This window comes from Xenopus laevis, chromosome 7L, assembly GCF_017654675.1.
Source record: "Xenopus laevis strain J_2021 chromosome 7L, Xenopus_laevis_v10.1, whole genome shotgun sequence".
Classification (NCBI taxonomy): Eukaryota; Metazoa; Chordata; class Amphibia; order Anura; family Pipidae; genus Xenopus; species Xenopus laevis.
Genome location: NC_054383.1, coordinates 31,069,561 through 31,086,416, shown reverse-complemented (window position 1 = coordinate 31,086,416; position 16,856 = coordinate 31,069,561). Strand labels below are relative to the sequence as shown.

Below are 16,856 nucleotides of genomic sequence, written 5' to 3'. Positions count from 1 at the left end.
CTAACGAAACTTTGCCAGCGTTCGGCTACAGAGACGCAATTTCGCATTTAAGTGAATTAGTGATGGTTGAATCTGTGGCGTTTTTTTTGCCAAACATATTAAAGTCAATGGGTCAATTTTGACATGCGGAAATCTTTTCATTACGCGGTGGATTTTGAGCACAGTTTTGTAAATTATTTTTTTTTAAAATGCAGAAATTCGCACTGAATTGGTATCTAGCGAATTTATTTGCCCATCATTAATGGTAACGAATTTACACCCCTCAAAGTGGCGCAGAATGGGGCAAATTGTTTGCAGTTGAAGATTCGACCTTTAGGGTAGAAACACATGTGGAAATTCTGGGACATTAGTCACCCTGACTACAAATCGCCTCTTCTTCGGGCGACTAATCTCCCCGAACTGCCCTCCCCACGGCCACAAACTAAATTGCAGACGTGATGCCGGAGTGATTCGTTTTCCGAAGTCGCTCAAAGTTTCTTTGTGAGGCAACTTCGGAAAACGAAGTGATCCGAATGCCATCCCGTCGGCGATTTACATTCTAGCCGGCGTAAAAGCAGTTCAGGGAGATTAGTCGCCAAAGAAGAGGCGATTTGTCGCAGGTTGACTAAATCTCATAGAATCTCCACATGTGTCTCTGTCCTTAGTGAATATGCCCATCTTGCGTTGAAGTTATGGAACTAGCAGATAAGCAGTTTCAAACCTTTCTTCAGCTATTTCTCTTTTCACACAGTAGCAGCCAAGAAGTCGGAATTGTTATATTTTTCACTCACGTTTATCACAAGCTTCCTTTGTTCTCCATAACACAACATATATGGAACTTTGGCCTTATACAGTAAATAAGCCCTCACGAAAACAGCTACTGGTTCCAAGACTTTTGCTCTGCTCAGTTGTTATTCTTGATCAATAGTATTCCTCTTCATGTCAGTGCTGGATATGGTAGAAAACAACTAACACAACTAACAATAAAAACCTAAAACGATAAAAGGATCTAATGTGTATACATGTATAATTATAATTACATCTTTCCAAAAGAATTCTAACTGATGATGCTGGTTTTATCTTCAAAAATGGCCCCTTTATTGGAGCTCTCAAATAAGGGGTGGGCATGTCCTAATGGCCTCTGCCAGAAGCAAAATAGGAGGTTCTTAAAGTTGCTGCTTTAGGAAAATTCAGTAGAGGTATCCATCAGGTTTCCTACCCAGACATTGGTTAAACTTTGATGGAAGTTTTAGGAATGGATCCAACTGGCCAATTGATTTTATTCTCAATAATAATAATGCTTTCCTGGGACCTCAAATACTTATGACATTGATTCAGAACACAATGTGCCAAATCAATCTAATACGAAGGAATTCATTATTTGAGATAACTCCCCCAATTAGCTGTCGCTCAGTCTAAATCAGTTGATCAAATAAGGTCAAAATGTTCAAGCATGTAAGGGGGGAAAATATGTGTTATTTGGATAAATGCAAAATGTTCAATAATCTCTGCTTCTGTTTTATTTCAGTTTCATGAAGGTGGCCGGCAATATAGTGGATGCTGTTACATGGCAACAGTAGGTATTCATCTTTTCATTTTTATAAGAATTCTATTTATAGACTTTTCGAAACATCCTTTCCTACTATTTTTGCAGAAAACTATATTTGTGTATGTAGGGAGAGTGTCAAAATTTAACATCAAACATCTATAAAATGTGGGAACTATTGTGATGAAAATAAAAATGTAATAAGTTTAATTTCATGGAAATAATTTGGTGTAAAACAATCCAATTAATATACCTCTCAGTAATCTATCTTCAACCTGGAGTCAGATTTTAATGGACAGTGCTCTTTTTACCTAGACAATGTATTAGAGCTAACTGTCTTTCAATATAACCGACTCTAACACAAAGCCAAAGTGTAGAGAGACAGAAAGGGGAATGGGGAAGAGTAAACTTGATTATTTCAGAAATGGAACATAAATGTTTATTATGTTACCGTATATGATAAAATAAAATGATATATTATATTTAGAAAGTTTGTTGACCAGCAGATTACTTACTTTTTATGAACCACTGAGTTGGAAAATTATTTTCTAGCCATATTTTAAAGGTAAACCATGCTTATAGAGAAGCAATTAAGCCACAGGTTTTATTACCATTGCTAATTGTGCTGTGGAAAATCTGGGGAATACCACATCTTAGATTAATGAGGGAGAGATGCCTCCGTTGATATGCATAATAGCTAGCATTATAGTACAGCAGGTGGGTCAAGCTTCTGTTATCTGATCAAACTGAATGCTCTATCTGAATAGGTTGAGACAATAGGAGTTATTTACTAAACTCTGTTCAGGCTTTTTGGGGCAAAACTATAGTTTTTCGGGATTTTTAAAATATTTTAAATTTCTTTTAAAATGTTTATTTTCTTTTATTTATTAAAGCCCAATGCTGCAAAAAACCAATCTGAAAATCTGCCATCTCAGACCTGCCGAAGTTGTGTAAAAGTCAATGGCAGAGGTCCCTATTCTTTTTTGAAGTTTCTGTGGTCTCCACTGGAATTAGCAAGAAAATCCAATCATATTGGGCTTTTCAGGCATAAATACAAAAAATTGTGGCTTTTCAGGAAAAAGCCCAAAAATCTAGCAATTTGGGAAAAAACCCTGAAAAAACATACAAATGATTTTTTCAGGGTTTTTCCCCAAATTGCTCGATTTTATCGAGTTTTTACCCAACCCTATTATATCAAGCTTTTTTATTAATAAATAAGGCAAAATTGGGAATTGGAGTTTGATTGTTTTCTTTTATATAAAACATTAGATAAATTCGGATTTTAGTAAATAACCCCAATATGTCACTCCATTCTGGAATACAGCTAGAGGAAAAAGTGTTTAATCACATTTCCAGAAAATATATTTGTTTGGGGTATTTAATCTGTATTAACTAACAAGAAATGCAGCTAAAATCATTTTATCTGATGCTCTGATGCTCTAACTACACTCTGGCATAGTTAGAATAGAATATGGTGCCCACTCCAGGGTTTTCATGACCAACATTTAAATACCTAAATGATGCATCACCTAAAGTATTATAATTAACGAGATATTTTTAAAATGTTAAGGACCAAAACCTTTTGATTCTAGAGTAAGATGTTCTACAATGTGGCCCTAAACTCCACATTCAAATGCATTTCTTGTTGCAATTGCAGACTGGAGATATAAGTAGTATTCAGTTATTCAGCTCACCAAGATAAATTGTGCTTTTATTCTGGCTACATTCTGCATCCAACCAGCAGCTGTTTCCCTCACAGCCAGGGTATACTGCTGAAACTCTGCCTTTCTCCCACGGGTCCCCCAAAAACCTGCAGCTGGAACTTTTTGTTTTCAGCTGTGCGGTCTGATTTATAAAATTTATTGTCTAGTTCCTATTCCTTGTGTATTTTTTCTGTCCTAGAAACATCTTTCACCATATACATTCATGGGGTTAACAATGACCTGCAGTGGGATGCTATATTTAACTGTTCAAATACTAGATGAGAAGGAATGCTTCCATGAAACTAAAGACATGAACGAAAGATATGTTTTTATATAAATGTGCACCATTTTAGCATTTGGTGGAATAATTCATGGAATATACCTACTGTATATCCCGCTGAAGTTAATACAATATACTATGGGAACTGCTAATCCTGCAGAATGCCTAGCAATTTAATCTTTGCATGAATTCTCTTTATTTATCAATGATCAATCAAATAGACCCACAGAAACAATACATTTGGCCAGTTTTGAACAAAACTGATATCTTTCATTGTCTCAGACTTTATTAGAAATGTGTTATTTTGTATCGCCTGGTTAAATCCCAAATAAAACTAAGAGTATTCAATCAGTATTAGTACTTTTGCTCTTTCCTAACTAATTGATCAAATTTAGATGAATACATTCTATTCTGATTCTAATCTAATCCGTTCATTTGAATTATTATTAGAATATTAACTTCTACAAATCAGGCCTGGAACTTGGGGTAGGCACGTACCTAGGGGGAAACAATGGTCAGGTGCGGCGTACATACCTCTTCTGCCTACCCCTAGTTTAGGCCCTGGGTGGTAAAGTGACCCCATTTTTGTCCACAAAGATGACAACCAGGGGGCGGGGGGTGCTGTTGGGATGATTGGGTCTCCACACTCATTACTTTGCGGGAGGGTGGATGGGTGCTTGGCCTGGCACTGAACAAAATGTAACTATTGATTCTTAATGATTTTTAGTAAATGTGCCTACATATTTTTAACTTTGATTATTAGGATGCTGACATAATTATACATATCTTATTGTTTACTCCTCCTCAACCCTCTGTTACAAAAAAGCACTCTTGGAACAGGGGAATAACTATAGAAGTGCCAAAATGCAAACAGGCAATTGCTCTTCAAGTGCCCTCTGGGCAAACATCATACAAAGAAGACATGAAGACCTAGAAAGGACTACATAACCATGACCATGACAATCTGGCAGTTATGCAGTGGGCCATACCACTTTGTTTCCTTAGAGAGATATAGAGGTGCCTGTTATTAAACATGCCACATTTTATTGCATTTATTTTTTGAGGCACAATGTTCATTATGTGATAATAAAGCTTAAAACCCCCGTCAGACATAAACAAAAATCATATTTAAAAAACAAAGTTGTGGATTTAAAAATGATCCAACAAAATATTTTCAGCAATAGATATTATAAATAGGCAGCCTTTTTTTGTATGTCAAAATATTGTTTGCCCTTTCAGCCACAATTACCTTCGCACCTGGGGATCATGGATGGAAACGTTCATGCTGCATGTATATTGCACATGGAACGTATTCTGTGAAAGAGCTATAGAGATAGAGGGAATTGAAAACAAGCTTTCAGGACAAGGAATCCTATTGAAAGAAACAATGAGTCATAAAACTGCAGCACAACACAAAGAGGATAGGTCTATTTTTGTAAAGTGCATACATGTGAGATTAATCTTGTTCTGGTAAGAATGAGTAGGGGAGAAAAGTGCCATAGCAACACTTAACAACACATGTGGCTTTGGATCTCACCCCTGTCTGTCGATTTATGGGAACACAGACTGGTAAATCTTTGATGGATAACTTTGTTTCCCATTCAATATTTGAAACACTACAAAAGTCCTCACTACAAGTAATTCACCATTTCATAACATTTATGGCACATACACCACGAGAAATATAATCTGTAAAAACAGAGACTTTGTGATATTAGGCTTATTCCTTAGGGCAGTTTACTGAGGCTACATAATCCAGACACCCCACCTGAAAAAATGTTAAATAGATTTATGCTCCTCCCTGAAAACCTCACAGGAGCTCACGATTATGCCTTAAATTTCTATGTAAGTCAATTAATTCATTCAAATCAGCCACGGGACTTCAAAAAAACATATTATTTTAATAGCTGGAATATAATGAGCATATTGCGGTGGGCTGAAAATGTTAAATAGGAAAAAAAACCTGACAGAAAGGACGGTTATTTTACTTTAGGGATTTTATTTTCCGCTCTGCCTCTGTGGAGGCCAAGTTAGCATTGAAACGTATCGTTCTATATAGCGGCAGTCCACAGAAAAGAAAAGTCATAGGTTACTTTTTTTTTTTAAATAAAAAATGGTGCAGAACATCTAGTGTTGAAAGTTTACTGGCCAACGTTACTCAGATATATGTCTTGAACTGTTGGCTCTTGTGAACTGTCATATGTCATACATAAAAGAACTGAGCTGTGCATTGGGAAGGCTTGTAATGCTGATACCATCAGACTCCTTTACACTCAGGATCAGGAACAAAGCACTGCAGAATATGTTCTAGTTTATGGAGAATAAAGAAATGTATGGATTTAATCTGTACTTTCACTTTCCCAAATAGGGGAACTCTGTTTTTTTAAACACTTTCAAACAAAAAAAAATGTATTTTGTCTTTAATAAACCTTTAATCACGTAGCCTAAGACATATTATTATTTATTTATGTGCACCAAAAAAATATCCTATAGATTATTTTTGCACAAAGTAGAAAAACAAAATAAAAATTTTAATAGTAAGCTTTTAAAAATAGCTTACATCATTTGCCATAAAATAAATTGAACACCATATGTGATTTAATATGTTTATGTATTAACCAAGCCACTTTGAATTTAGAATAGATTTTGCGCTACTCTATTTTTTTATTCATTGGTTACTTAAAATAATCAGGCCAAAATATAAATCAGACATGTCAGGTTTTCAGTTTTTAGAAGCCACATTTCTCTTGTGAATTATTTTTACTTTTACACTTTTACACAATTATTTTCTGTCAGCTGGAAAGACCTACTGGTAAATAAAGCATAAGAGAGTTTATTTCCACATGTTATATGCCTAGCTAACACAGTAAGTTAGGTTGAAAAAAGTCCATCAAGTTCAACCTTTAAACTCTGTTTTAACCTGCCTAACTGCTAGTTGATCCAGAGGAAGGCAAAAAACCCATCTAAAGCCTCTCCAATTTGCCTCAGAGGGGGGAAAAATTCCTTCCTGACGCCAAAATGTTAATTGGACCAGTCCGTGGATCAACTTGGACTATGAGCTATTTCCCATAACCCTGTATTCCCTCACTTGCTAAAAAGCAATCCAACCCCTTCTTAAAGCTATCTAATGTATCAGCCTGTACAACTGATTCAGGGAGAGAATTCCACATCTTCAGAACTCTCACTGTAAAAAATCCCTTCCGAATATTTAGGCGGAACCTCTTTTCTTCTAATCGGAATGGGTGACCTCGTGTCAGCTGGAAAGACCTACTGGTAAATAAAGCATTAGAGAGATTGTTATATGATCCCCTTATATATTTATACATAGTCATCATATCACCCCTTAAATGCCTCTTCTCCAGCGTGACCATTCCCAATTTGGCCAGTCTTTCCTCGTAGCTAAGATTTTCCATACATTTTACCAGCTTAGTTGCCTTTCTCTGTACCCTCTCTAAGTAATTTCGGAAACATCAGGAATTTGGATAAATAAATAGTTTTACTTTAAAGGAGAACGAATACCATTTTACCATTGGGGTTGCCAAAAGTTAGGCACCATGGAGCGATCCTCTTCCTGCTTCTTCAAGTCTTCTCGCGGCTGCACATGTGCAGTAGAGCGAAAAGCCGAACTTTAACGAAAAATCGTCTATTTCACTTTACTGCGCATGGATCTGCCTGGGGTAATTTGAAAACCAAATTTTGGAACCCAATTGTAAAATATTATTCCTTCTCCTTTAAAAATGTTTAATTGCATTCCTTGCAGTTTAAAATTGTCCTACAGTTGAGCTACTGCTAAGCTGTAACTATATATATATATGTACATATATAACTGGTAACAATGCCTATTACACCATATTTATTTGTAACTAAAGTTATCCATTACACTCTCTCTTGTAATGTTTGGGTTGTGGAATGCAAATGGCTGTAAGGTTACACATCATTTAAAAACTAGTGAAAAGCATTTGCAATAAAGTGGTGTAACTAACACATACAGGTGTGGGATGTATTATCTGCAAACCCTTTATCCGGAATGCTCTCTAATGCAGCAAAGCAATCGGCAGTTGAAAATATGACTTTGTAATTAACGTTATTTACTAAAACTCGAATTTATCACATTTTTTTAATAAACCAAGCTTGACCAAATTCCCATCCACAATTTTATCTTATTTATCAAAAAAATAACTTGAAAAAGTCGGGTTGGGGAAAAAACTCGAATCATACAAATTGTTTCGGACTTTAGTCCCAAATCGCTCAATTTGTTTCGGGTTATTGCTTGAAAAACCCTGAATTTCTCAAAGAATCGTGCTAAACCAAGCGCAGACCACTATATCTTCAAATTGGGATATAGACATCTGCCATTGACTTATACATGACTTCGTCAGGCATGAGATGACTGATTTTCGAATCTGATTGTTTTTTCAGCTTCAGGGTATAATAGATCTCGAAAAATGTGAGTTTTTCTTCTCTAAAAAACCTCGACCAGAAAAAAAAAATCGAGTTTAGTAAATAACCCCCTAAAAATTTCCAGTTATGTTAAACTAGTATACCTTATTTTTATAAGCTTCAATGAATCATGTGACAATCATTGGATGGATGTATTTTACAGGTTATAAGATTATTCTTGTGTGATATAATAGAACAGTAAAAAGACCTATGATTTTCTGTAATAATACTATAAACACAATTGAAATATTTAATTTTAAAACATTTGTAATTCATTTTAATTCCTTTTAATTTCTAGCTACTATATTGATGGAAGAGTGAGCAAAGTGATGGATTTCATGAAAACTCGACTGCTGGACACTCTTTCTGATCAAATCAGAAAGATTCAGAAAGTGAGTGGAGTAATGTGATTTAAGTGTGACAATACAAGGATGTCTCCTTTTGCAGAATGGGTCACCAATATAATACTCATTTTTCTATGTGAATTACTCTGTATTAAATTCTTGTAATTATTTTGGATTATTTACATTTTTGCTAGGGACGTAACCAAAAGAGAAAACAAAATGCTTATATAAGGTGTGTGTACGTATCAAAATGAAAGCAGTAGAGGAAAGTTGCACTTAAATGGCACATACCAACTAAAACTTGTCTTTTTTAGTTATATTTTTTACATGATAAAATAAAACAAATGTAGGATTAGCCTAAATATTTACGGTAATCTTTCAAACATTGCTGAAAGTATTAGGTTTAATGCTAATGCTTAGGAATGACAGAATTGCCTTGAGGAAGCCATAGCAAAACATTTAAGGAGTTGTTTCCTTACATCAGACAGAATGTGTAAAGTGTACTTTCAAAAGCAATCACTGTAGCTTATTTATCAAGACTGGGAAAATTTGTCCATGGGCAGTATCCCACAGCGACCAATCAGTGATTGGCTTTCTTCAGCCAGCTGCAGGTAAAACAATGAATGCATCACTTTGATTGGTTGCCATGGGTTACTGCCCATGGGCAAATTTGCCCCATGCTTACACAAAAAGCAGCATTTTAACCCAGAATCCAAGTGTCACTGCAGTTGCCAGGGAGTTGCATTGAAAATGCTCTAGTGAGAGTAATGTGGATGCCAAATACTCTTGCCTCATGTTCTGCGGCTATTAATGCAGGCTGCTGTGGCAATCCTGGAGTCCAGTGTTGGACTGGGGCAGGAGGAAGGTATTGGTGCTTAGCACAACAATCTAAATAAGAAAGGAGTGCATGTGATGCATGTACCTTTAATGAATGGGATTTTTTTTTGGCCAGCAAATGTGTTGGGGTAAGTAAATGACTGCTTTATTGGTGCATTGGGGGTCACTGTATTTCTAGCAGCAGAGCTACAACTCCTTGTCTTGAAGATGGAAAAGTATTAGAGCAGCCTTGTGTTCTTTTTCTACAAACCAATAAATCGTTGTTTTGTTTTAAACCTTATAACAGGACAATTAAGCCTCTGGGTAAAATTAATAGAGGAAGACCATAGGGAATCTCAGTATTTAATGAGGAGATTTTAATTGCTTCAATTTAATAAACTATTTAGCACCATTCACAAGGGTTCTCCCAGTGTTCCACAGAGCCTTTTGATTTCCTTGGGATCTGGAGAAAGGCATCACTTTTGTTCTAACATTCCGTTTTTCAAAAAAAAGCACCAGAAAGCTAAATATGCTTTATAATAAAAAGTTGGCTTACGTTTTTTAAGATAAAAGATAAGTGCTAAAGAATCCCACTGTGTATTGCAGAGCTTATCTGTTATCTGCTGTGTATCCTGTGCCTTTTCTCCTTTTTTAAGCTTTAAATAGCTGCCCCTATAGCTACATAGCAGCTTGTTTAAATAAGCTATTGAAGAGTTACTGAAGCAAATTCACCGGTTTTACCACTACATGCAAGAATATATTATATTGTCTTTCCTTTAAAACACTTAATTTTTTGGTGTTACTGTTCCTTTAGGCTGTACATTAAAAACCTTCTTATAATCAGCGTATCTGGGCTGGCAAAAGGACCATGTTGACAGTCACCACTGCTATAAAAATAATTTATTTATGTAAAGTACTAGAACTCCTAGCACAAGTGCAGTGTAGCAGTACATTATTTTTCAGTATACAAGAAACTCTTCATAATTGCCATTACTTACCCTTTAATGAGGTCACATGTTAGAGGAAATAATAAGCTAGATAACGTTTCAAATATTTAGGACCAGAATGATTACTAAGGGGCAGATTTACTAAGGGTCGAATTTCGAAGTTAAAAAAACTTTGAAATTCAACCCTCGAATTGAAATCCCTCGACTTCGAATATCGAAGTCGAGGGATTTTTAGCGTATTTGAACGATTCAAACGTTTTTTAGTGATCGATCGAAGGATTTCTAATTGACCAAAAAAAACTTAGAAAAGTGCTGTGGAAGGTCCCCATAGGCTAACATTGCACTTCGGTAGCTTTAATTTGGCGAAGTACGAAGTCGAAGTTTTTTTTTAAAGAGACAGTACTTCGATTATCGAATGGTCAAATTGTTTTTTGAACGATTACTTCAAATTGTTCGAATTGAAGTCGAATGGTCGAATATAGCCTATTCAATGGTTGAAGTACCCAAAAATTTACTTTGAAATTCGAACTTTTTGACATTTGAACCATTCACTCGAGCTTAGTAAATCTGCCCCTAAATGTTTCATGTGACGGATTAGGAAATAAATATGCACTTCCTGGTTTGAGCAAGAAGCTAAATAATTTAAAAAAAAACACAAATAATAAAAAAAAATAAAGACCAATTGCAAATTGTGTCTGAACATCACCTTCTGTGTCACTCTAAGTTAGTTTTAACGTGAACAACCCCTTTAATGCAATATCATGAATAATAATATATACAAAATATAATGTAAGTAAAAAAAAAAGAAATACAGTTTGAATGAACTTTACAGGCCTTGTTGAAGATAAAACCAAATAGACCAAAGCATTAGAGATCATTTTCCTCTAACTGTTGAGGTTTATTTTGCTGACATCATGCATAGATCTATTTATGTCTGCTCCTGATCTGGAACATTTCTCTTTTGGTCTGACATATAGGTGGTGAATCTGTACAGCCCTGGAAAGAAGGTATGGCTTGGAGGAGTTGGGTCACCACGGACTAGAGGCACTAATAACTTCTCAGACACATATGCTGCTGGATTCTTGTAAGTTTCTTTTCTAACAAGTGTCTCCTGTTGTTGTTGGGCTGTTGTATTGTTAAAGGGATACTGTCATGGGAAAAAAATTTTTTTTCAAAATTAATCAGTTAATAGTGCTACTCCAGCAGAATTCTGCACTGAAATCCATTTCTCAAAAGAGCAAACAGGTTTTTTTATATTCAATTTTGAGATCTGACATTGGGCTAGACATATTGTCAATTTCCCAGCTGCCCCATCTCATGTGACTTGTGCCTGCACTTCAGGAGAGAAATGCTTTCTGGCAGGCTGCTGTTTTTCCTTCTCAATGTAACTGAATGTGTCTCAGTGGGTTTTTACTATTGAGTGTTGTTCTTAGATCTACCAGGCAGCTGTTATCTTGTGTTATCTTCCCATTGTTCTTTTGTTTGGCTGCTGGGGGGGGGGAAGGGAGGGGGTGATATCACTCTAACTTGCAGTACAGCCGTAAAGAGTGATTGAAGTTTATCAGAGCACATGTCATGAGACAAATTGCCTCTTCTTCGGGCGACTAATCTCCCTGAACTGCCTTCCTGCCGGCTAGAATCTAAATTACCGGTGTGATGGCACTTGGAGCGATTCATTTTCCGAAGTTTCCTCGTGAGGAATTTTTTGAGTAACTTCGGAAAACAAAGCACTCTGAGTGTCATCCCACCGGCAATTTAGATTCCTGAAGAAGAGGCGATTTGTCGCTGGGCGACTAATCTCGCCGAATCTCCACGTGTGTCTCTGCCCTAAAGGCAACAAAGCCCTCTTTATTGGTAGAAGGTATTTTTTTAATTAAATCATCAAGAATAAAAATGCAATATTTTGGCAAGAGGAATTGAGTAACATCTGTGGGCTAAAAAGTTTACACCGTATCTGCACTGGGAAGTGGTCCATATAACTATAAGGAAATATCTCCCCCTCTGTCTGAGCCCTGCAGCTGCAGCACATGTGCAAAAGCAATATGGGCTCCAATGGCAATTACTAAACTAACGTTGCTTTGTTACAGCCTTTTGCTTATCATATCATTGCTGTTCGTAAGTTCTTCACCAAACATAAAACCATTAACCTTACTGAAATATATAAATGTTGACGACATATGTATACCTCACCGTAAATATGTGCTATAAATAATTTTTCAGCATCTGGACTGTTTTATGGCAATGCAGCTGTTTATGGGTTTTCTGGTGCTGCTTTTAAATAATTATACTTGGTATTTATTAATGAGCTTGACCGCATAAAATATAAAGAACGATATCAAAGGTATCAAGAGAACACTTTCCTTTATGTTCTTTAAAAAAGTGGAGTGGGGAAAGGGCAATTGGTTGCCAGATTTGTCCAATTTACCTTTAACTAAGCTATAAAGCATGACATTTGGCATCCGTAACACTGTAAAGGGGAAAACTGAGAAAAAGATTAGAGACTTGCAGTTAAATCGAAGTTCATAGCAACTACTTGATAATCGCCTCTAGGCACCTACAATTTCTGTTGATCACAAGCTTTAAGAGCCCTTTATTAGCAGAAAATTATACATAACACCTCCGCGAGCATGTTTGTGCTGCTAAATTGATACCACGGGAGGTAATTTGAACAAGTTCCCATTAGTCTGAAAGTGCGACTTTAAGGTACAATAGTTTCCAGTAAGTATCTTTTGCATCTTGCTATATGGTTATCCCTGTATATTTGAAATAAAAGGAAATTAAACACTGACTATTTTGTTAAATAGTATAAAATATTGTAAGTTAACAATAGACATACCTATTGCTGTTTCATTATGATGGCTGATTTGTACAAGACAAGGACCTTTTGTATTGTATGTAGTGATGGGCGAATTTGCGCCGTTTCACTTCGCCAAAAAAATTCATTAATTTTGTGCAAAATTTGCGAAACGGCAAAAAATTTGCGAAACTGCGCCGGCGTCTCTTTTTTGACGCCGGCGTCTGTTTCTTTGACGCCGGCGTCTGTTTTTTCACTAATTGTCTGTTTATTGAAATAAGATCTGAATATATCACAAGTGATGATTAATATGCAAATAGTCAAAAGATGCATATGAATAATGTATACTTACAAGTATGGGACCTGTAATACAGAATGCTCAGAACCTGGGATTTTCCAGATAACTGATCTTCGAACCTTACTAGAAAATCATGTAAACATTAAATAGACCCAATATGGCTTCCAATAAGGATTATATTTTAGTTGGGATTAAGTACAAGGTACTGTTTTATTATTACAGAGAAAAAGAAAATCATTTAAAAAAAATTGATTATTTAGATAAAATGGAGTCTATGGAAGACGGCCTTCCCATAATTCAGAGCTTTCTGGATAATGGGTTTCTGGACAACTGATCCCATACCTGTAGGGATAAGTGAATCTGTCCTGTTTTTCTTTGTTGGAAAATGTGCAAAGCGCAATGAAGTTGATGGGGGTTTTTTTTTTGAGGCAACGTCCATGCCAAGTTTTTTAGTGGTGACTTTTTCCTACGGGCATTTTTTTTTTTTATAAACTTATTTTTTCTGCACAAAATATATTAGTGTCTATGGGTGTTTTGTTATCACATATATCACTGGAAATATTGCAGCAGTTTCAAGAAAATATTCACTGATCCATACATGCCATGCCATTCGCTCATCACTATGCAGAAGACACCAGCAACCCCATTTTCCTTTTGATGCAAAGCAAGTTAAGTCAGCTTAGTTGCTGTGAGTGTAAGGATAGCGGCAGTGATATAGTCAAGTAATGCATCTGCTGACCCAGCTGTCCATCCCAGAGGCCTGGCACAGTATGGGTCCATCAAAGGATTCCTCTGTGGCCCCAGCTTGCCCAGAGACTCTAATGACTTTTATGTATGGTATTTACATTATGTTATATGGTACATGAATATATGGTATAATAGAGAATCGGTTGAAGGGGATCTATCACGAAAATGAAAATTTTATATCAGCTTCAGCATACTGAAATAAGAACCTTTTTAAATACAATCAATTAAAAATTCTGTACCGTTTCTGAAATAATAAAGTTTATGTTCCCTATTCCTCTCTCAGCATCTGTTTCTCTTCATTCTGTTGTCATGCAGAATTTGGGTGTCAGAAGAATGATCCAATATATCTTATAGGGGGGCTCCTTTTGCTTAGAAGATTTATTAGAGCTCACTCTATTAAAATCACCAGAAATCCTGTCTCTCTACATGCAAAATTTGTGCAAAAGGCAGTTATTTGGTTAGATTTTATTTTTACTGGAATCAGTTATTTGAGTGAGCTCTAATTAATCTGCCAGGAAAGGAAGCCCTCCTATAAGATATATTGAACACCCAACTGCTGCCTGAAGACAGAATGAAGAGAAACAGATGCTGAGAGAGGAATCGTGAATATAAACTTGATTATTTCAGAAACAATGCAGAATTTTTAATTGATTGTATTTAGAAAGTTTTTTACTTCAATATGAGGAAACTTATATTAAATTTTTACTTTCGCGATAGTTCCCCATAGAAAATATTGGTACATTTAAATGGTAGCATGTTGCTAATGACTGATCTAATTTGTCCTTTGTCCTTAATTGATGTGACTATTAGCCAGAGACTGTATGGGCTACAGTATATGAGGGGCTGAGGTCTTCAGCATATAATATTTAAAGTGATCCTGATACTTATTTTTTGTACATAGTTGTGCAGTATTGTGTCAATACACTATGGGGGTTATTTACTAAAACTTGAATTTTGAGGTCAGGCTTTTTGGGGCAAAAACTACAATTTTTCGTGAAAAAAAACTAGATTTTTTTTCAATCCTTATGATGCCCTCGACGCTGCAAAACACCCGAATCCAAAAATCTGTCATCTCAAACCTGTTGAGGTCATGATAATTAGGGATGGGCGAATTTGACCCATTTTGATTTCGCCAAAAATTTGCCGCCGGAGAAATGTCGGCGAAAATTTTGTCTCGCAGCGAAATGTTTTTGACGCGCATCTTTTTTTTTGACGCACAACGCCATACAAATCTATGGACATAATCTTTTTGCCTAAACAAGGCGAAAAACTTCACCCATCCCTACTGATAATCAGAAAAATGTATGGTTTTCAGGCAAAAACTCAAAAATCGAGAGATTCGGGAAAAAAGTTTTTTCCCAATCCAATAAATTTGTGTTATTTTAATGATGAATAAGGCAAAATCGTGGATGGGAGTATGGTCAAGCTTTTTTAATTTAAAATATGAGAAAAAAAATCTGATTTTAGCAAATAACCCTTGACAGCGCTATATAAATAAATGATGATGATGATGATAAGTCAATAATATTTAAGTTTTGAAAAATTTTGGACTTCCTCTAGCCCCAATGGCTTGTCTTAGTGGTGGCCTGTCAGACTTGGATGGAACACAGGGACAGCTTCCAATTTGGCTTGAACGCTAATGTTCACAGTAAACACAGCTTTTGGAGCCCCTCCACCCCCAGTCCAACTTAATAGAGAGAGAGAGAGCCTTGTGCTGCAATTCTAAAGAGCGATATACCCCCTTGATCAACACGAGTGCAATGAATAGGGCTTGTACTGAACATATATGTTTTTGTCATTCCTTCAGCTAAATAGGGCAACATGGAAACTGAAGTAACACCATATTTGGTCCTTGCGAGGCAGATAATTAGATTACCCGTATACAAACCATAGATTTCATGTGATAAAAACAACAGTCAAAAGTATGTTTAGCACAAGCCCTTTCCTTATTACAGTTTGCCTTTAAGGAATGTCTTGCACTGAATATAAATTCCATTTTAATCTAAAATGTGTACTTCTCTGTTTATCTCTAAACGGCACACTTGGGTTAATGTTGATGCTATGATTTGTATACCTGTCAGGATTATAGAAGACCAAACAGCAGTTATGATTTGAAGGTCCCCTGTTATTTCCTGTTAATACCCTAACTTGTGTTGAAACATGAAATATGCTTTGAAAATAACAGCTTATCTTTTTCTGCAATGACTAATGGAAACCTCTCTTCCGTCTCACATAGGTGGCTGAACACTTTAGGAATGTCAGCCAATCAAGGTATTGATGTTGTGATCCGACATTCATTCTTTGATCATGGCTACAGCCATCTGATAGATCAAAATTTCAACCCGCTGCCGGTAAGTTTATGATTATAATTAACAGTAATGATTTCTTGCCTCTGTAAAATACACAGGTGTCATGATTTTTGTTCCAGGTAAAATCCAGGCTCTGAAAAGCTTGATGCTAGTCTGGGAGATCCTTATCACAGGACACTGAATTGGTTCCTAAGCACTCACACTAGAGCAGCTGTAGGTTAGAATACAGGGGTTGCAGTGTGTATATTAGGAAGACGTTTAGGGGGTTATTTATTAGAGCTCAATTTTTTCTGGTTGGGCTTTTAAAGGGAAAAACTAGAATTTTTAGAGGGAAAAATTTTTTTTGGAGTTGTTTTATTAATAAACAAGGTAAAATCATGGATGGGAGTTTGGTGGAGTTTGAAATTATGAGAAAAATGTGAGTTTTGGTAAATAACCCCTAGAATGCTGGGAGGAAAATTTGTATATATGGTGCAGGTTTGAGTAACAAACAATAGTAATAGTGTCAGTCCTAATATTCTTCCTCCAAAACAATTAGCCCCAACAACCAACCAACCTATATACCACTATGTCTGCCCTTCTAAAGCCTGATTACAGTGTAATACAGGTATGGGATTCGTTATCTGGAAATCCCCTATCCAGAAAGCCCCCAA

The 16,856-nt window shown here is 36.0% G+C and overlaps 1 protein-coding gene across 1 annotated transcript in view; it reads left to right on the top strand.

The window, feature by feature from the left end:
• The window catches only part of hpse2.L (heparanase 2 (inactive) L homeolog), a 166,840-nt gene that overhangs the window by 103,246 nt on the left and 46,738 nt on the right, over positions 1–16,856 (top strand). The window contains exons 6-9 of the mRNA XM_018225283.2: positions 1,508–1,555; positions 8,247–8,340; positions 11,033–11,139; positions 16,131–16,245. Of these exons, the coding sequence (XP_018080772.1) occupies positions 1,508–1,555; positions 8,247–8,340; positions 11,033–11,139; positions 16,131–16,245 (364 nt within the window). The remainder of the gene's footprint in view (positions 1–1,507; positions 1,556–8,246; positions 8,341–11,032; positions 11,140–16,130; positions 16,246–16,856) is intronic.